Raw genomic sequence first — 22,054 nt, 5'->3', positions numbered from 1 at the left:
GCGTGGGAGCCCACAGTTCGGGACACCAGCGGCAGACTCAACACACCAGCGCTGGAACGCGAGGTGAGCCGAACCTCAATAACCCGAGACACCGGCAGGCAAGCAGAAAGAGGAGACTAGAGGGAACGACCCCCGGGGGGGGGAGGGACTTCACCAAGCTAACTGGAAGAGAGAGAGAGGGAAAAAAAAAAGGTGACTGGTACGGACACGGGTTTCTCTCTCTCCGCTCATCTCTCAAGGGAGAGCAAGACAAAGAGCAGGCGCCATCTTGGACATACGTCATAAGCAGAGCGACCTCAGGTCTGCACCGGCCCTGAGCCTAGCAGAAAAACCTGACTCTGGGCGGGGCGAATTAACAGGAGATTAGGACCTAGTAAATTTGTGGTGCTACTGAACTGAGACTGTGTAAAAAGAGACGGTGGGGGAGAGAACTCACGGAATTCACGTGAGCACTCTCCAGAGATGCTACAATTCCGTAACTTTGGCAACCCAGTGGGAGACTGAAGGAGAATTTGAGCCCACTCCGAGGGCCGAACAGATTCCCTGTGTGGTCCTTGGGAAAGAGCTTCCGATCTCTGGCTCCTGTGGGTATATCATTTGCCTGCTAACTACCTCCAACTTTGTTCAGCTGTGCAGAATAACTTCCCTTTTGAATCAAAAAAAGAGAGAGAGAGAGAGAGAGAGAGAGAGAGAGGTTTACCACGCCCAACCTGGGAGTGTCACCTTTGGCACACCAAACAGAGCTCTCAGGCCACACCCATCTCAAGCCCTAAGGCTCCATCAAAAACAGATAGTCCACTTAATCTAGAGTCATAGTATAACAAGAAAAAGCACCACAGTGAAGAAACCAAATATCTCCAATATGCCAAATAACAAACGCAAAAACCAAGGTAATAAAAACAAGGAAGTCACCATGAAGCCCTAAAATGAAAAAGACACCCCAGTTCAAGATTATGAGGATGATGACATAGAAGAAATGCAAGAAGCAGATCTCAAAAAATTGATAAGAACATTAAGAAGTTCTCAAAAACAAATTCTTGAACTACAGAAATCCTTAATGGACAAGATAGAAAATCTCTCTCGTGAAAATGAAATATTAAGGAGGAATCAAAATGAAACGAAACAACTAGTACAACAGGAAACTGTGATAGTGACTGAAGTGAAGAATTCAATAGATCAAATGAAAAACACAATAGAGAGCCTTACAAACAGAATGGGAGAAGCAGAAGAGAGAACATCGGACTTAGAAGACAGAGAACAGGAAAGGATACAGTCAGACCAAAGAAAAGACGAGGAAATTAGAAATCTAAAACATATTGTCGGGAATCTTCAGGATACTATTAAAATACCTAACATTCGGGTTCTAGGAGTTCCTGAAGGCATGGAGAGGGAGAAAGGATTAGAAGGCCTTTTTAGTGAAATATTAGCAGAAAATTTCCCAGGTTTGGAGAAGGACAGAGAAATCCTAGTACAGGAAGCTCACAGAACCCCTAATAAACACGACCAAAAGAGATCCTCACCACGACACGTTGTAATTAAACTCTCCACAGTGAAACATAAAGAAAAGATCCTAAAATGTGCAAGAGAGAAATGTCAGATTCCTCTCAGAGGATCTCCAATCAGACTCACAGCTGACTTCTCATCAGAAACCCTACAAGCTAGGAGGGAATGGCGAGATATAGCCCAGGTACTAAGAGAGAACAACTGCCAGCCCAGAATGTTATATCCTGCAAAGCTATCATTTGTGAATGAAGGTGAAATAAAGACCTTTCATAGCAAACAGAAATTGAAAGAATTTGTTGCCACTCGTCCAGCCCTGCAAAAGATGCTTAAAGATGTGTTGCACACAGAAACACAGAAACACGGTCATCAATATGAAAGAAGGTAAAGGAAGGAAACCAAGGAAGGAAAGCTCACAGCAAAAGATCACAGGGAATTCAAAGCATATATTAGAACTTATCTTTGGCAAATGGCAGGGCAAAGTTACCACTTATCATTAGTCACATTGAACGTGAATGGCCTGAACTGTCCAGTTAAAAGACACCGTTTGGCTGATTGGGTTAAAAAACAAAACCCATCTATTTGCTGCTTACAAGAAACACATCTTTCCAACAAAGATCCATACAGACTGAAAGTGAAAGGCTGGAAAAAGATATACCATGCCAACAGAAATGAAAAAAGAGCAGGCGTAGCCATCTTAATATCAGACACCATAAACTTTACCACAAAAACCGTTAAGAGAGACAAAGAGGGACACTACATAATGATTAAGGGATCCATTCAACAGGAAGATATAACAATTATCAATGTATATGCACCTAACTACAGGGCACCGGTTTATCTAAAAGATTTGTTAACGGACTTAAAGGGAGACTTAGACCCCAATACAATAGTACTGGGGGACTTCAATACTCCACTCTCAGAAATAGACAGATCAATAGGACAGAAGATCAACAAGGATACAGTAGATTTAAATGACACTATAGCCCAAATGGATCTAACAGATATATACAGAACTTTCAATCCTACAGCTAAAGATTTTACATTCTTCTCAGCAGTACATGGAACCTTCTCTAGGATTGACCACATACTAGGCCATAAAGCAACTCTCAGCAAATTCAAAAGAATTAGAATCATACCATGCAGCTTCTCAGACCGTAAAGCAATGAAGCTGGAAATGAACAACTCAGGAATCCCTAGAGCATATGCAAACACATGGAGATTGAACAACATGCTCCTGAATGAACAATGGGTCATAGAAGAAATCAAAAGAGAAATCAAAAACTTTCTGGAAGTAAATGAGGATAACAGCACAACATACCAAAACTTATGGGACGCAGCAAAAGCAGTGTTAAGAGGAAAGTTTATATCAATAGGTGCCTACATCAAGAAATTGGAAAGGCACCAAATAGATGAGCTTTCTATTCACCTCAAGGATCTAGAAAACCTACAGCAAACCAGACCCAAATCTAGTAGGAGAAGAGAAATAATTAAAATTAGAGAAGAAATCAACAGGATTGAATCAAGAAAAACATTCCAAAAAATCAGCCAAACGAGGAGCTGGTTTTTTGAAAAAATAAACAAAATTGACACACCATTGGCCCAACTAACTAAAAAAAGAAGAGAAAAGACCCAAATCAATAAAATCAGAGATGAAAAAGGAAATGTAACAACAGACACCACAGAAATAAAAAGAATCATCAGAAATTACTACAAGGACTTGTATGCCAGCAAACAGGGAAACCTATCAGAAATGGATAGATTCCTGGACACATGCAACCTACCTAAATTGAACCAGGAAGACATCGAAAACCTAAATAGACCCATAACTGAGACAGAAATTGAAACAGTAATAAAGGCCCTCCCAACAAAGAAAAGCCCAGGACCAGATGGATTCACTGCTGAATTCTACCAGACATTTAAAGAAGAACTAACTCCAATTCTTCTCAAACTATTCAGAACAATCGAAGAAGAGGGAATCCTCCCAAATTCTTTCTATGAAGCCAGCATCACCTTAATTCCTAAGCCGGAAAAAGATGCAGCACTGAAAGAGAATTACAGACCAATATCCCTGATGAACATAGATGCAAAAATCCTCAATAAAATTCTCGCCAATAGAATGCAACAACACATCAAGATCACCCACCCAGACCAAGTGGGATTTATCCCTGGTATGCAGGGATGGTTTAATGTGCGCAAGACAATCAATGTGATACACCACATTAACAGACTGCAGAAGAAAAACCATATGATTATCTCAATAGATGCCGAGAAAGCATTTGATAAAATACAACACCCGTTCATGATGAAAACTCTAAGCAAACTGGGTTTGGAAGGAACATTCCTCAATACAATCAAAGCAATCTATGAAAAACCCACAGCCAGCATCCTATTGAATGGGGAAAAGTTGGAAGCATTTCCACTGAGATCTGGTACCAGGCAGGGATGTCCACTCTCACCACTGCTATTCAATATAGTTCTGGAGGTTCTAGCCAGAGCTATTAGGCAAGAAAAAGAAATTAAAGGGATACAAATTGGGAAGGAAGAACTCAAACTATCCCTCTTTGCAGATGACATGATTCTTTATTTAGGGGACCCAAAGAACTCTACTAAGAGACTATTGGAACTCATAGAAGATTTTGGCAAAGTAGCAGGGTATAAAATCAATGCACAAAAATCAACAGCCTTTGTATACACAGGCAATGCCATGGCTGAGGAAGAACTACTAAGATCAATCCCATTCACAATAGCTACAAAAACAATCAAATAACTTGGAATAAACTTAACCAAGGACCTTAAGGATCTCTACGATGAAAATTACAAAACCTTAAAGAAAGAAATAGAAAAGGATACCAAGAAATGGAAAAATCTTCCATGCTCATGGATTGGAAGAATCAATATCATCAAAATGTCCATACTCCCAAAAGCAATTTATAGATTCAATGCAATACCAATCAAGATACCGAAGACCTTCTTCTCAGATCTGGAAAAATTGGTGCTGAAATTTATATGGAGGCACAAGAGACCTCGAATCGCTAAAGCAATCTTGTACAACAAAAACAAAGCCGGAGGCATCACAATACCAGATTTCAGGACATACTACAGGGCAGTTGTAATCAAAACAGCATGGTACTGGTACAGAAACAGATGGATAGACCAATGGAACAGAATTGAAACACCAGAAATCAACCCAAACATCTACAGCCAACTTATATTTGATCAAGGATCTAAAACTAATTCCTGGAGCAAGGACAGTCTATTCAATAAATGGTGCTGGGAAAACTGGATTTCCACGTGCAGAAGCATGAAGCAAGACCCCTACCTCGCACCTTACACAAAAATCCACTCAACATGGATTAAAGACCTAAATCTACGACCCGACACCATCAAGTTACTAGAGAACATTGGAGAAACCCTTCAAGATATTGGCACAGGCAAAGAGTTTCTGGAAAAGACCCGGGAGGCACAGGCAGTCAAAGCCAAAATTAACTATTGGGATTGCATCAAATTGAGAAGTTTCTGTACTGCAAAAGAAACAGTCAGGAGAGTGAAGAGACAACCAACAGAATGGGAAAAAATATTTGCAAACTATGCAACAGATAAAGGGTTAATAACCAGAATCTACAAAGAGATCAAGAAACTCCACAAAAACAAAACCAACAACCCACTTAAGAGATGGGCCAAGGACCTCAATAGACATTTTTCAAAAGAGGAAATCCAAACGGCCAACAGGCACATGAAAAAATGTTCAAGGTTATTAGCAATCAGGGAAATGCAAATCAAAACCACAATGAGGTTCCACCTCACCCCGGTTAGAATGGCTCACATTCAGAAATCTACCAACAACAGATGCTGGCAAGGATGTAGGGAATAAGGGACACTAACCCACTGTTGGTGGGAATGCAAACTGGTCAAGCCACTATGGAAGTCAGTCTGGAGATCCCTCAGAAACCTGAAGATAACCCTACCGTTCGACCCAGCCATCCCACTCCTTGGAATTTACCCAAAGGAATTTAAATTGGCAAAAAAAAAAAAAGCGGTCTGCACCCTAATGTTTATTGCAGCTCAATTCACAATAGCTAAGACATGGAACCAACCTAAATGCCCATCAACGGTAGACTGGATAAAGAAATTATGGGATATGTACTCTTTAGAATACTATACCACAGTAAGAAACAACGAAATCCAGTCATTTGCAACAAAATGGAGGAATCTGGAACACATCATGCTGAGTGAAATAAGCCAGTCCCAAAGGGACAAATACCATATGTTCTCCCTGAACAGTGACAACTGACTGAACACCAAAAAGGAAACCTGTTGAAGTGGAATGGACATATGGGAAACGGTGACTTGATCAGCATAGCCCTGACTGTTAATGAACAACTTAATACATTATCCCTCTTAGTAGTTTTTTTGTCTGTTCTACTTAATATGACTGGTTTAATTCTGTAATTAATACACAGTTATTCTTAAGTGTTGAAATTTAACTGAAATGTGATCCCTGTTAAACATAAGAGTAGGAATAAGAGAGGGAAGAGATATATAATTTGGGACATGCTCAAGCTGACTTGCCCCAAATGGTAGAGTTAGAAACATACCAGGGGACTCCCATTTAATCCCGTCAAGGTGGCATGTACCAATGCCATCTCACTATTCCAAGTGATCAATTTCAGTTCACAATTGATCATAATGAAAGGACTAAGAGTCAAAGGGAGCACATAAACAAGTCTAGTACCTGCTAACACTAACCGATAGAATAAATAAAGGGGAGAGTGATCCAACATGGGAAGTGAGATACTCAGCAGACTCATAGAATGGCAGATGTCCTAAATAGCACTCTGGCCTCAGAATCAGCCCTAAAGGCATTCGGATCTGGCTGAAAAGCCCATGAGAGTATTTCAGGCATGGAAAGCCAAGACACTCTGGCAAAAGATCTCTGTGAGTGAGATCTCAGTGGAAAGAACAGGTCTTCAAAGAAGGAGGTACCTTTCTCTGAAGGGAGGAGAGAACCTCCACTTTGACTATGACCTTGTCTAAACAAGATAAGAATCGGAGAACTCAGAGGGCTTCCATAGCCTTGGAAACTCATGACTGGAGCATAGGGAGATTACTGATGCCATAGACAGGAGTGTCAATTGGTAAAGTCAACAACAGGAGTCACTGTGCACTTACTCCTCATGTAGGATCTCTGTCCTTAATGTGCTGTGCATTGAGATTTAATGCTATAACGAGTACTCAAACAGCGTATTTCACTTTGTGTTTCTATGGGGGTGCAAACTGTTGAAATCTTTACTTAATGCATACTAAACTGATCCTCTGTAAAAAAAAAAAAGAAATTATCAATTCCCAACTTGACTCTCACTGGGATTAAACATGACAATAGGTCTGATCTGATTTCATCATCATTTAAAAAAATCATCTATTATTTTTCACTTTATGTTTCTGTGTGGGAGCAAACTGTTGAAATCCTTCCTTAATGTATACTAAGCTGATCTTCTGTATATTAAGATAATCGAAAATGAATCTTGATGTGAATGGAAGGGGAGAGGGAGTGGGAAAGGGGAGGGTAGTGGGTGGGAGGGACGGTATGGGGGGGAAGCCATTGTAATCCATAATTCGTACTTTGGAAATTTATATTCATTAAATAAAAGTTAAAAAAATTTCAAAAATAATACAATGAAAGATAAAATAATATAGAATAAAAGTTAAGAGTCAAAATGAAAAACATATAAAATGTATTTGGCATTTTAAGTTGAAAAGAGAGAAAAGATTTTAACATTTTTTCAACTGTGGTTTTATTATTACTACTCAGTAGAAAACTATTTGTCTTACTCTACTATGAAATCTTATCAAAAGCCAAAAGTTTACCCTAAATACTTCACATAGAAGTTAATCAGTGTCAATGCTTCCATAAATTTAATTATTTTATAGATTGGAGGACAAAATAAAAATATAATTCAAATTAACTACATTTCCTATCCTGCTTTAAAGATTTTAAAAGTGATAGATAATTTCCTTGCCATAGCCAGAAGGTCATCAAAGAATATATTAAACATATCAACACACTGGCAAAAAAGGAAAATATGAGTACTAATAGAAACAGTAGCTTTAAAGAATTATTAAATATCTGGGGTGGGGTGGGCATTGTGGCACAGCAGTTATGCCTGTTGGAACATCTAAATCCTATATTGGAGTGCTGGTTCCAGTTCTGGTTTCTCCACTTCTGATCCAGCTCCCTGCTAATGTGCCTGGGATAAAATGGATGATGACTCAAGTGCTTGAGTTCCTGACACCAATGTAGGAGGTCCAGATGGAGTTCTTGGCTCCTGGTTGGTGTGGCCATTTGGGGAGTGAAACAGATGAAACAGAGAATGGAATCAATCTCTCTCTCTCTCTCTCTCTCTCTCTCTCTCATCTTTCAAATACATAAAAATTTCCTTAAGAGGACTAGTAAAAAATCAAACATGTATTTAGCCTCATGGTTAATATGTCCATATCTTATATTGGAACACCTGGATTTTGGATCCAGCTTTGGCTCCTGAATCCAGTTTCTTGTCAATGCACACTCTAGCAGGTAGTAGCAATGACTCAAGTAGTTGGGTTCCTGCTACCCAAATGAGAGATTTGGATTCTGTTCTTGGCTCCTGGTTTTGGTCCGGTTCCAACTCTGGACATTGTGGGCATTTGGTGAGTGAACCAGCAAATGGAGTTTGTCAGCCTACATAGGTGCTGGGTTCAAGTTCCAGCTGCTCCACTTCTGATCCAGCTCCCTTGTCAACTGGGTCCAGCCCTGATGATCGAGACCATTCAGGAACTGAATCAAGAGCTGGAAGATCTTTATCTCTCCCTCTCTCTCTGTAACTCTACCTTTCAAATAAACAAATAAATATTATTTAAAAAGTTATCTGACATGTGAAAACGTATTAACCTATACATCTGCTTAATTCTGTTTCCTGTAATTTTGAACTGAGTAAATAAATGTGAAAGTGTTCTGAAAAGTTCTATTTCTATATTAGGTGCCACTCTATTAAGTTGTTAAACACAAAAAGTCAATGTTGATATTTTCAATATTTATTGGTAAGGCTGAGGCAACAGCCTTTATACAGCACAATTTACATAAGTTATCAAGATACATCTTGTATGCAATCACAAAACCAAGACATATTTTTACATAGAGTAAAACTCAAGACAGATTTACAGGCATTTTTAAATACAATTCTCATGTACTTTCAGGTCAATTTATACAATCTTTAGCCCGAGAATTTTCATTTGTTCATTAGGTTTTTCCAGAGGGATTTGGGTATAACAAAGAACACATTAGCAAATCACCAACATGGCATGCAACATATAGTCAGAAACAAGACATGTCTCCAAGTACTTTATGATTTTTTATTTTGAAATAATTTTAATAGATTTTTATCTTTCAGACAACAATTTTTTTTCTTTAATGTGTTGTTAAGATATTAGCACACACATTTATCAGTAGTGGGAGCACCTGAGCACATCACCAAACAAATACAGACACAATAAAATAATCATATTCACATGCTAAGTGCCAAATGAAATTAATATTTCCACTTTGTCTATTTTACCAAATTTTATAGTATGTACAGGGTAACAAATTAAGAAAATGCTCTCAACTATCTATCAGATAAATTTTATCAGTGATTTCAGTTTAATAAAACAACATGGACATAACAGAAAACATCAATGTGTCATATTCAATGAGAATATCTGCTTCAGTCATTCATTACCCCAAAGGCAAGTATTTATTATTAAAGAAACAGGTTATATAATTCATTGAGTTTTCTTTCACTTTCCTTTCAAGCTCCAAAACAGGGAAAACTCACTCTGTCACACATAGAGTTATAAACACATATATAGTTGTAGTTGGCTGATTTTGGGATATTAGACATTATAGCAATGAAAATAAGTATTTAAAAATATTGTTAGTTATGATTAAAATTATAAAGTAAAAAAATACTATATCTTTATGATATTTTAATGAAATGAGGCATTGATCAAATAATTTCTAATAAATTGGGCACAATATAACATATAATTGTCTTTTACTTCACAGCATCACCATGGCTAGAACCACCAATGCTACCACCACTATCACCACAACCATTCCTATAATTAGAATCAGTAACAGCTGGTTACCAGCTATAATATTCCCACAATATGACAATTTTAATGTGTGTGAGCCACAAAATTAATTCCACTGATATGCTGAAGATATGCACTGAAGTAGTGTGATTTATCAAAATTTGGGCAACACATATGAAGATAATCATCTTGGATATTGTACTTTTAAACTGAAATGGTAAATAAAGGGTTCAGAGTCACCAAAAATCTCCTTTACCTTATGTAAAAATAAGGAAAACATCATCTTTTGCTACAAGTGTTATCTGTGTCCACAATGATTGTTCTGTAGTTCCCTATCTTGTAAAAAAATTCACTCTGTGCTGTTGCTTCTACAGCCAAAGTTTCTCAAGGACCAAATTTTAAATCAAGAGCCAACTTTGATGACTTCATGAAATTGTGAGAAAAATTGATACACTTTTCAAGGTAGAAGTGCTGGAATTGGACTAATCCTGCATTACCTAGAGATTACAAACTCTGTCACTGTTAGGATTTTAAAAAAAGCTAATTCCAATAAAATGAAATAAAAAGTGGAAAATCAGATGGTATGATATATACAAAAAAGTAAAAAAACACCAAGAGCCCTATTTGCAATTTAAAAAGGAATAGTTTTGTTGTAAGAAGGATAATCAACATCATTCAGAAGAAACGCACTCATATAAGGAACAGTGTTGCATAGAATAATTCCAGTACAACCTAGGAGTTCAGTCTGCTGCCAACTTGGCACACTGGCAGGATCTTATGCTCTCTAAATAGGTATGCTGGTGCACGAAAAGAAGCTCTGTTGTTTACTGTCTTGATGGACCTGGCCCAACCACTAGCTCCTTGGAATGGAGGAGCATCTCCAATTGCAAGACTCCTACTCTTTCAAGTGAATGAGCTACTGAGGGATGATTTTTGTTTGGGTAGTCCTTCCATTTGTATTATTCTAAAAGAAATTGCAACTAGCATGAGGTGGGCTAAGTGTTCATATGGCCTCTCATGCAGACCTCTGGATGCAGGTGGCTACAGAAGAGGACCAAAGATGAGCCAGGGTTTCCTTTTAAGGGCAAAGAGCAGAGCCTTTTTATGTCCAGAAGAGATCTTGGTTCTTTTACCTCCCCAATTATGAGTGATGATGATAGGTTTCCTCAAGTGCTAACTTCTGCTGGAAATATCCATGGCAACCATCAGCAGACCTAGTAGTTTCTAAAAATAAATTCCTAGCAACCCCATGTCTCTGATGATTTGCCTCCCCCATGCTCATTTTTGATTAATATCAATGGCATTGCATTGTTAGGATGGGGAATAAAAACAGAGGAGAGAAAGAGATGGTTCTCTTGGTTAGGTTGGAGAAGAGTAAACTTCTCTTCCTTTATGAATAGAATAAAGATTTAGCCTAGGACACATTAGAAATTCCTGTTTTTAGTGTTTTATGTTCTTCTCAGAATTAAAGTATTTTTTCTCTAAAATCTGAGAAAATTCAATACCCAACCAATATTTTGGAGGTGGTTTTCTCTAATCCTATTAAAACCTAATCCTTGTATAAAGCAGCAGCTTTTAAGTTCAGAATGTTCTAACAGGCAATTTAGTGTATTTCGGGCAGGATATGAAAATGGGATAAAATCAGTATTGTTCACTGAATTTAGGATAACAAGATTTGCAAATGAATTTCATTTAATTATTTACCTTCTTTCAGGTAAAATGAACATTTATATTTTAAATAAAAAATAAGTTTTGGAGCTAATTTATTATTTTTGTCCGTGCCAATGCTTGTCATTGGTTTAGAGGATGTTTTTCACATATAAAATTTGAGAATCAAAAAGCTACATAATAATCATTCCTCATTTCTGTGTATAAAACTATATTTGGAAATGTGCTTTCATCTTTCATAGATTTCTTGATTTGATCAACCCAAGAGCCTATTAGGAAGGCTAGTAATATATAATTATTTTTATCCTATAGATAAGGAAACTGGGGTAAAGTGAGTTTAAGTGACATTTGCAAAGTGACATCTGCAAGGTCATAGGCAGGACGAAGACAAAAGCCAAGTTTTGACCCCAGCAGAGTGTGTTTTCCACAACTCCATGTGATTTCCTTTCATCTTGTTGGCTGATGGAGAAGAGAATGCTTCACTTTAGTGATTCAGACATTGGTTGCTTCATTCTATATTATTAAAATACATTCAAAATATATTTTAATCTCAATAAATATTGATTTTAATGTATTTTCCCGCCATCAATTAATTTGATCACCGTAATATTGTTAACAAAGAAAGAATAAAGAGCACTAGACAGAACTTGATTTTGGTGTCAGCATTTTCATCATACAATTGGTTAGTGAATTAAGGGAAAATCATTATGGAAAAGCAGGAAATGACACCTATTTAATTCATCAATGTCATAAGGTTAATATGATTTGTTTGTCAGAGGAAGAATTTCCTTTCTCTGTCAATATATCATTCAAGAGAAAGGAAATATGTAGGACAACACATATATTTGCAGTTCCACATAGAACAAGTTCTCATGCTTCCTAGAACATATCCATTTAATCTAGGTCCTTCGGTGTCTAGATTGAAAATGCTATAGTTTAAGGTTAAATTATGGAGATTTTTATGTTTTAATCCAAGGTTCCAATATTTTGTTGGGCAACATTCCTTGCTAACTGATCATGGTTTTATTTCTAGATAAATGTAACTTCATTTCTACTAGTATGATTTTCACTTTATATTATTAAAATTATAATGAAATAAGTGTGCTTTTACCACATGGATTCCGAAAGTCATTTTTACACTCTTTTAACATTTGACACAGAGAAAATCTGTACTATTGTACAGTCAAGAAGCCATAATTTCTACATTTCCTGTTTCACTTTCCCCGTGAACCCAGCCATCTCACTTTCAGTCCTAGACATATAGTGTACGTTTATCTTATGTCAGAATCTCAAAACCATAAATTATCGAATAGGATATAGAAGGCTGTGTGAACTTTTGAAAACTGAGATTTGTTTCATCACTTTTTTCCTTTCAACCCACGTTTCTTTGCATAAGGATTAACTTTGTGCTGCATTGGGAACCATATTTATCTTTGAGTCTCTGTCTTTAACTACACTTAGCTTTGTGCAAACATATTTACCTTAGGTCATCAAAATTTCTCTCATAGTTTCATTTGACAGCCATCACAAATCCTAGGTCTCACAGCTATATTTAATTTTACAGTCTTCAACTGGTGAGTTCTTTTATTTGAGTCATTTTCTGTGCTCCACATAATAAAATTCCAAGGCTTTAACATATGTTTTTGCCTTCCATTCCCACATAATGTTTGCCACTGAAAACACTGCTTGGCACAATAGTATCCAACCACAGTCTTGATATGAGGTTATGTAGACCAGTTTCTGCACCCTGAGCAAACACATTTCTTCAGTGCGTTTGAGTAGAACTGACCAAAAGTTTGTGCCAGTTGACTATTCTTTTTCTGAGATCCACTTTGTCAAGCCAGATACAAGCTTCACCAATCAAGGTCTTTTTCATAAACTTCCCTCCATTGGAGAAAAGTAAAATCTAGGAAAAAAACAAAGTTATATGTGGGGGGGGGATATGGGTGTATGGGTGTATGGGTGTGTGTGTGTGTGTCTGTGTGTCTGTGTGTGTATTTTTCAACCTCTTTGAAGGAAACTTAACAAAGAAACAGCTCAGATAAGAGAGGGTGTGTGTGAGAGGCAGAGCAGGCATATTTATAAGAAGACGAACAACAAAGATGTCCTCAAAAGATCTGCATAATATAAATTAATTCACGTTAACATTTTTGTTATTTCCCAAAGGAAAAGACACATCCTGAATAATATGAGAGTGCTAGGTAAGTGAAGAAATGTGTAACCAGCTAATTCTAACAAGCTATGTGTTTACACTGCTGGAAAATCTCATTAAATAACTTTGTTAAATATATTTTTATTAGTTTATGAAATGGTAAATAAAATGCAAAGTAATTGAATGCTGGATAAGTAAATAGGAGTTTACAAGGCATTGATTTTATTTAGCATTTAATTTACTGGAGATTTTATTGCAGTACACCACTTCCAAAGTGATTCCTTAAGTCCTATGTAGAACTTACTCCACAATGTCACAGACTAAAGAGATACTAGACATGGATTGAAAGAAAGGTAGTGAGCACTGGTTGGAGCTAACCATTAATCTTTGACAAAAATTACTTTCTTCCTTTAGGTCTTGATTTTCAGAATCACCTACAGTAATACATTTTTATTCTAGGTTAAAACTTTGCTTTTGTGCTTTTGACTTCAAAATTCACATTTCTTGATACTTCTTCTGGCTTCTGTTTTTGAAACTTCAAAGAACATTGTATAGTTTTACATAAACTATATTCATTTCAAAAAAAACTCAAAATTTTCCTTCCTGTAGCGCCTTTCTTTGATTACTTAATCTCTGTGAATGACATACTTGTTCACATAAACTTCAGAGTTTACCATTTAATTTTTTATACCTCTGCTCTAATGTCAGTTAATCCTTTCAATGAGTTTTTGCTTTGTAATATATCATATTTATCTCCAGTGCAAAGCTTTAAGGGCTAGAACCCTGAGGTCTCTTCCCACATTTTTCATTTCTTCCCTCTTTCCTCCCATTTCTTCACTTATTACTTGTTTTTATATCTACTGAAGACATACTTTGTGCAGTGCATTGTGTCAGGCTGTAGGACAAAGAACAATGAAAATTAGGCTTTTCCCTAGAGCAGCTTATAGTATAGAAGTGACAGGTAATCATAAATCCAGACCGACTTGGATTGACAGGGCAAAGTAAGAGCAATCTATATAAAACAAACAGAACAGACAGAATAGAAAACTGTAGCTGTATATTGGATGAGTTGAATGGTCTGTGGAATGCTGAAAACTCCTAGGAAGATCACCTCTAAGAATTATCTTCTCAAATATCATAATACTATGTGATCAGTATATAAACATAGAGTAATATACTGGAAAACAAATATGCTATGAATAGAAATTTAAAAATTGCTATTTAAAAATTAGTATTACTATGTAACCTGCACTTACCTGAAGAGAATGTCCAGCTGGACTTAGACTGAATCTAAAAGTCTCATTGAATGAGGGCTCTCGATCATGTCTACATACTCTTGTTTTTTTCTTGATCACCTTTTTTTGGGTAGAGATGTTCATTACATATAGTTTCACATATAAATCTGAAAATAAAGATTCAGCCTGTTTAGTGTCCATCAATCATCAGAGTTTCTATTGAAAGATTTATAATTGTATGTTGACGGTTTTCCCTAAATTTCATAATAGAGCAGCAGATTGTGTACAATTTGTTTCAGAAAACATACAGTGATTTAAAAATAAACCAATTGTCTTGGCAGTTTATATCTATCTTCCTGTTGTTTAATAAATATATATCTTGGGACAGGCATTTGGCCTAGTAGTTAGCACACTGATTAAGATGGTAGGTGTTCCATGTTGGAAAACCTGGGTTCAATACCTTGCTTTGATGCCAGAGCCCAGGTTCGTGCTATTATAGACCTTAGGAGGCAGTGGTGATAGCTCCAGTCATTGGGTTTCTGTTATCCATGTGGAAGACCTGGATTGAGTTCCTAGTTCCGGACTTTGGCCCTGGCCCAGTCCCAGCCACTGCAGCCATTTGGAGAGCAAGCCAATGGGTGGGAGGAATCTCCCTGTCTAACTGTCCCACACTGTCTTTCAAATAAATAAATTATTTTTTAAAACAGAAAGTAAAGATATCACTCTAATTTCTGCATTAAAATAGTAAAAGACTAGAATAAACAACTTACTCCATATAAAATAATTATTTTTCATATTCTCTGATACATTTGATACACAGATCAAATTTTATTGGCATTTCCCAGAACATTTAAGACATACCATAATAAATTCCTAGGTATATTATATTTATAATTATCATAAAATAAAATACCTGGTAAATGATCAGGAGACTTAAATTTGTAGGTGATGTTTCTGCATTGGAGAATTTCAACTATTAGCTGTTCACCATCTGTTTTCATTTCCTTTTTCAATGCGATCTTAATTTCTCCCATTACCTGAGTTTTAACTGGAAAATTTATTTAAAAAGTTAAGGAATTCTAAACACATTTGCTAAATGTTTAATTATTCACTCCTATATTTACTTATTGAGTGTTTACCAAGTACTAACCATCATTTTTCCTACTGCAGATACCCAGATGAAAAAAATACTGTCCAAGACCTTAAACTACGAATGGTCTCATGAATTAATTGATAAATTCCATAGATACTGAAGCAAAATTTGCTAAACACAAGGACAGGAAGTAACAAGGAAGATGTGAGGAAGTACTAATATATCAATGTTAATTTTAGGTCAAAAGAGGTAATATGTCAGACTACAAGAAAAGACATATACATGCAAATAATAATATTCTAATATAATTCATGGGAATAACAAATCATAAGAAACACAGTAAGTTGTTTGTCAACAATTGCTCATTATCAGGCTTTCTCAAGAGCACTTACTAACACAATTAAGAGTAACTGTTTATTATTTCTACTTTCTTTCTCCTTCCTTTGTAAAAGAAATAGCAAGAATTGGTAGAAACAAAATGTTGTAAGACAAAATATGATGAGAGATATAAACTGGACTTATTTCCCCCAGTGTTTGTCTTGGATCTTTACATTATTGAAGAAGTTATTCATGCTAGGTCAAATCTTTTATTCAGTCACTCATTTCTTCTATCAATTCAACATATTCATTCACTAATTCATTTATTAGGAAGGATTTTATTTCCCATTGCAGTCTGTGCTGAGCTTTCTGCTACAAAGAATGAATAAATGGTGAGCCAGAACATTCCTTCTTATTGGTTTCATGTTTTTTCCATCTATTGAGAAAAAACATACCAGTTAATGTCTAATTAATTAATTAATGTCTAATTAATTAATGTCTAATTAATTAATGCCTACTTAATTAATTAATGTCTAATTGTAAATAGAGGAAAGATTTTGAATTACAAGTGCATGGTTTCTAGAGAGATTATCACTTGCCTGGGGAAATGCTGCTGGAGCTGACACTAGAAGAATGAGAAACATTTAGACAAGTGCAATACATGGGAGAGAACATTTTAGAGAGGAGAAATTCTGTGCTCACAAAAAGGAACATAATATGGGAAATAAAGATCCACAAGATAGAAAATAACTGAGGCCATGTTAAGAACTTGATTGTTTTGGAATGTACTTTTAGCTTAGTGATTAATTTGTCCCAATTTGTATTGACTAGATTTGAACCCAGCTTCCTGCTTATGCCACCCTAGGAGGCAGTGCTGAGGACACAAGTGACTGGGCTCCTTTCATCTGCGTGGGAAACCTGGATTGTTTCCTTGTTTTTGACGCCTGCCTTGGTCCAGTTCTGTCCATGGGCATTTGGGATATGAACCACCAGATGGAGGCTCATTCATGCTATGTCTGTCTCTCAAAAAATACATTTTTTTCCTAGGACTGAAGATTTTTTCTTTCTTTTTTTAACTTTTATTTAATAAATATAAATTTCCAAAGTACAACTTTTGGATTATAATGGCTTTTCCCCCCCATAACCTCCCTCCCACCCGCAAACATCCCATTTCCTGCCCCCTCTCCCATCCCATTCACATCAAAATTCATTTTCAATTATCTTTATATACAGAAGATCAATTTAGTATATACTAAGTAAAGATTTCAACAGTTTACACCTACACAGAAACACAAAGTATAAAGTACTGTTTTGAGTACTAGTTATACTGTTAATTCACATAGTACAACACATTAAGGACAGAGATCCTACATGGGGAGTAAGTGCACAGTGACTCCTGTTGTTGATTTAACAATTGACACTCTTGTTTATTGTGTCAGTAATCACCCGAGGCTCTTGTCATGAGTTGCCAAGGCTATGGAAGCCTCTTGAGTTCGCCAACTCTGATCTTATTTAGACAAGGTCATAGTCAAAGTGGAAGTTCTCTCCTCCCTTCAGAGAAAGGTACCTCCTTCTTTGATGGCCTGTTCTTTCCACTGGGATCTCACTCTTTCATTTAGGTCATTTTTCAAAAATACTTTTAAAAGAATAATTCAGAAAAGATTTTAGTTTTTACTTCTAAAGAACAGAAATATGTTGAAAATCTGTGCACATGGTTCTAGATAATTTGCTTTCAAATATTCTGGTCACAGGCTTTCTTTTCACTCTTAAAAAATTTTGTTTAATTTTCATCTGAAAAAGCAATAGAGAGAGAGAGAGAGAAAGAGAGAAATCTCTCATCTACTGATTCACTCCCCAAATGCCTGCAGCAGCTAGGTGGGTCCAGTCTGAAGCCAGAAGCCAGGAATATGAATCCAGGTTTCTCACATGGATGGCAGGCACCCAAGTACTTGAACCATCATCTGCTGCCTCTAAGAGTGTACACTAGCAGGAAGTTGGATGAGAAGCAGAGATAGGACTCAAAACTAGGCACTCTGATATGGGATGCTGTGATCCCATGCAGCAGCCCAATTGCTGTGCCACAATGCCCACCCTTCTTTACACTATTAAAAACACAGAAGATCTTCAAAGAACCTTGTTTATGTGTATCATAGCTACTGACATCAGAAATTTTAAATGTCTCATTATTAATTTTAAAATAAAATTATATATTTAAAATACGTATTAATTCAGTTACTATAAAATAATGTAATTATAACTATTTGAAAGTGACAAGCCGGCGCCACGGCTCAATAGGCTAATCCTCTGCTTGCGGCGCCGGCACCCCAGATTCTAGTCCTGGACGAAGTGCCGGATTCTGTCCCAGTTGCTCCTCTTCCAGTCCAGCTCTCTGCTGTGGCCCGGGAGGGCAGTGGAGGATGGCCCAAGTTCTCGGGCCCTGCACCCGCATGGGAGATCAGGAGAAGCACCTGGCTCCTGGCTTCAGATCAGTGCAGTGCACCGGCCGCAGCGCGCTGACCACAGCGGCCATTGTGGGGTGAACCAACGGAAAAAAGGAAGACCTTTCTGTCTCTCTTTCACACTGTCTAACTCTGCTTGTCAAAAAAAAAAAAAAAGAGAGAGAGAGAGAAAGAAACTGACAATATTTTCCAAAACAAAAATATGGAATGCTGTTTTTTTTATTTTAATAAATTACTGGCTTTTAGAAGACAAATGGGTTCTTATTCTTGTTTCTACATTAAATCTAGTGCAAAAGATTATTTTAGTTGCAGTAGATGAGGGAAGTCTGGTCTCACACACATATGCAGTTGTGATTATCTCTGATATTACACTAAGACTTCACAAGTGGTGCTTTCTTAATGGTTTGTGATAATGTGGAAGCTGATACCAAATCAATGGACTTTCTGTACTAATACTTTAAAAATCCATCAGTTCACATTGTATATTGAACAGATCTTTTAATTTTACCTGACTTTGCCAATAGCACATTTTAATTTTGGAAAATACTGATTCACTGAGTTATGCAGGTTTTTAAAATGTTGACACATTTAATATTATATTGAAAGCACATTTTAAAATATCAATACCGGAGTGTCTTGGCTTTCCATGCCTGAAATACTCTCATGGGCTTTTCAGCCAGATCCCAGTGGAAAGAACAGGTCTTCAAAGAGGGAGGTGCCTTTCTCTGAAGGGAGGAGAGAACCTCCACTTTGACTATGACCGTGTCTAAACAAGATAAGAGTCGGAGAACTCAAGGGGCTTCCATAGCCTTGGAAACTCATGACTGGAGCATAGGGAGATTACTGATGCCATAAACAGGAGTGTCAATTTGTAAAGTCAACAACAGGAGTCACTGTGCACTTACTCCTCATGTAGGATCTCTGTCCTTAATGTGCTGTACACTGAGGCTTAATGCTATAACGAGTACTCAAACAGTATATTTCACTTTGTGTTTCTATGGGGGTGCAAATGATTGAAATCTTTACTTAATGTACACTAAACTGATCTTCTGTTAAAAAAAAAAAAAAAAGAAATTATCAATTCCCAACTTGACTCTCACTGGGATTAAACATGACAATAGGTCTGATCTGATTTCATCATCATTTAAAAAAATCATCTATTATTTTTCACTTTATGTTTCTGTGTGGGAGCAAACTGTTGAAATCCTTCCTTAATGTATACTAAGCTGATCTTCTGTATATTAAGATAATCGAAAATGAATCTTGATGTGAATGGAAGGGGAGAGGGAGTGGGAAAGGGGAGGGTTGTGGGTGGGAGGGACGGTATGGGGGGGGGAAGCCATTGTAACCCATGAGTCGTACTTTGGAAATTTATATTCATTAAATAAAAGATAAAAAAATAAATTAATTAAAAAATATATCAATACCGAGCTCATTAAGAAAGTCTTTGCTTTTTAAATATTTAAATATTCATTTTTATTTATTTGCAGAGAGAAAGGATAAAGAGAAAGAGCAAACAGCAAGCAAGAAAGATACAAATCTTCCATCTGTTGGGTCACTCCTTAAATGCCCACAGCAACCATCATCTCTTACTTCTCAGTGCTTTAGAAGGAAGCTGGGCCAGAAGCACAGGAAAGATCTGATCTAAAATATTCCACTATAGGAAGCAGGTGTCCCAGGTAGCAGCTTAATCTACTGTGCCACAATGGCTACCCCAAGAAGTCTATAAATACTGAGAAATTGTCAAACTCGGTGAGGCAACCCAAAGTTAAAATTTAATATAAAATATCACCAATTGTATAGTTTCCTATATTTGTAAAGGTATAATAAGTAAAAGTTGTATACATTTGTGTTGTACAGTGTGCTGTTTTGATACAGACATACAGTGTGAATTGATAAATCAAGCTAATTAATACATTCACCATTTCACTTAATTTTTTGGTGGTAGGAATATTTAAGATCTACTCTTATAACAATTTACAACCATATATTATTAATAACTATAGTGATCATATGCACAGTAAATGCCCAGAACTTAGAGTGACAAATTACTTTGTTAATTTTTGAGTAAATAACAGTCTCAATAAGCACCAAGTCTGAAAAAGCTTGCAATCCATTATTCCTTAATGCAGAAATGAGTGTGATCCAAAATGACTGACTGGAGTGTAGCCATGCTGACTCTGAGATATGAAAGAACAAATGAAGGACGATGCTTCCAAGGATCTGACTGACAGAAATGTTCAGTGGAGAAATGACAAAACAATGAATACTCCTGAGACAAGAGGAGAGAAGATGGAGACACTGCTATGGCTGGCAGCATGGCACCATCAGCTGCTGGCTGTGAGCTGCCATTTTACCAAGTCAAGGTAGGAAGAAACTGCTATGCTCCCCACCAATAACAGCTTTAACTGAAAGGGAATTCCACAGTCACCCACTGACTTTCACTTCATGCTGGGAAGGTGACAGGTCTGAGTAGCTGGCGGGCTTGGAGCAGGGAAACTGCACTGACTTCCTCCCTTCCTCCACACCCAGAGTACTCAGCAGTGAAAGGTTTTGCAGTGGGCCTCTATTCCTCTTACCAGAATCAATCAAAGTCAGAGTCAGGACAATCTGTGGGGCAAAGCACAAATTCTAAGTTTTTGGGCATTACCCCCAGTGCTATGCTCACTCACGTTACATGATCATGCAAGAGGATTCTCCTTAATTTCTGGGTGCTGGCACCAGAAGTAGCCCATAAAAATATTTGCTCTCCCATTGGGATATCTGAAGTGACCTCACTACACCCTGCAACACCAGGGTTGTAACAATTAGTTAGATATTTGTCAATTCCACTGGAATTGATGCAGTGGACTTAGAGAAGAACCTACCTGAATTTCACCTCTAAACTCATGCCCACCAGAGTAAAATCTCTTGTAGACATTATAGTTCCCCTGAAGGACTGGAGCAGGGTTCAGTTCACATCCCCTGGTCCCAGGACTAGGGATGTTGGTGTTATAAGCCACAGCACCAGTTGGGCTCTCCTGTCCGGAGCCACAGAAATTGGTGCACAAGCCTCAGCACCATGAACTCTTGCTGGTGGGTCAAGAAGACAGACACCTTTGTCTCCCTCAGCACCAAGAACAAGATCTTGACTGTCACAACACCCAGGAAGGCTGATACCAAACTCTTTTTATGCTGAAGATACACACACTAGTAAACTCATATTCTTCTCAAAGCCATAGTTTTATCCCTATGAACTGCAGCACTCTAGACCACTGTGTCATTTACAGACAAAGCTGACATTGATGATAGCAAACAAAATAACTCAGAGACCACACTCTGGGAACACATTGAACAAACCCAAAATAACAAGCCAAGTGATACCCAATCCAGCTAACCCATAAACTATTTTCCAATAAAAGCTACTCCATAAAGAAGAAAGACAAATTCTTCAGATGGGTAGATATCAGCCTAGGGACACAGGAGACATGAGGAAATCAGGTAGCATGACACCTCCAAAAGAAAGCACTAATCTTCCAGA

General features: G+C 37.1%; 1 protein-coding gene across 5 annotated transcripts in view; it reads right to left on the bottom strand.

Moving 5' to 3' along the window:
- Positions 1-8,563: 8,563 nt before the first annotated feature.
- Positions 8,564-22,054, bottom strand: part of PCLO (piccolo presynaptic cytomatrix protein) — a 526,538-nt gene continuing 513,047 nt past the window's right edge. For all 5 annotated transcript variants that reach the window (XM_051842632.2, XM_051842633.2, XM_051842630.2 and 2 more), the window contains 3 exons: positions 15,578-15,712; positions 14,686-14,831; positions 8,564-13,183 (listed from right to left, as the gene is read on the bottom strand). In XM_051842632.2, coding sequence (XP_051698592.2) covers positions 13,043-13,183; positions 14,686-14,831; positions 15,578-15,712 — 422 coding nt within the window. In that variant the 3' untranslated portion in view covers positions 8,564-13,042. The remainder of the gene's footprint in view (positions 13,184-14,685; positions 14,832-15,577; positions 15,713-22,054) is intronic.

Source organism: Oryctolagus cuniculus, chromosome 3, assembly GCF_964237555.1.
Source record: "Oryctolagus cuniculus chromosome 3, mOryCun1.1, whole genome shotgun sequence".
NCBI lineage: Eukaryota > Metazoa > Chordata > Mammalia > Lagomorpha > Leporidae > Oryctolagus > Oryctolagus cuniculus.
Note: the sequence above shows the minus strand (reverse complement) of the source record. Positions and strands in the feature narration are given on the sequence as shown.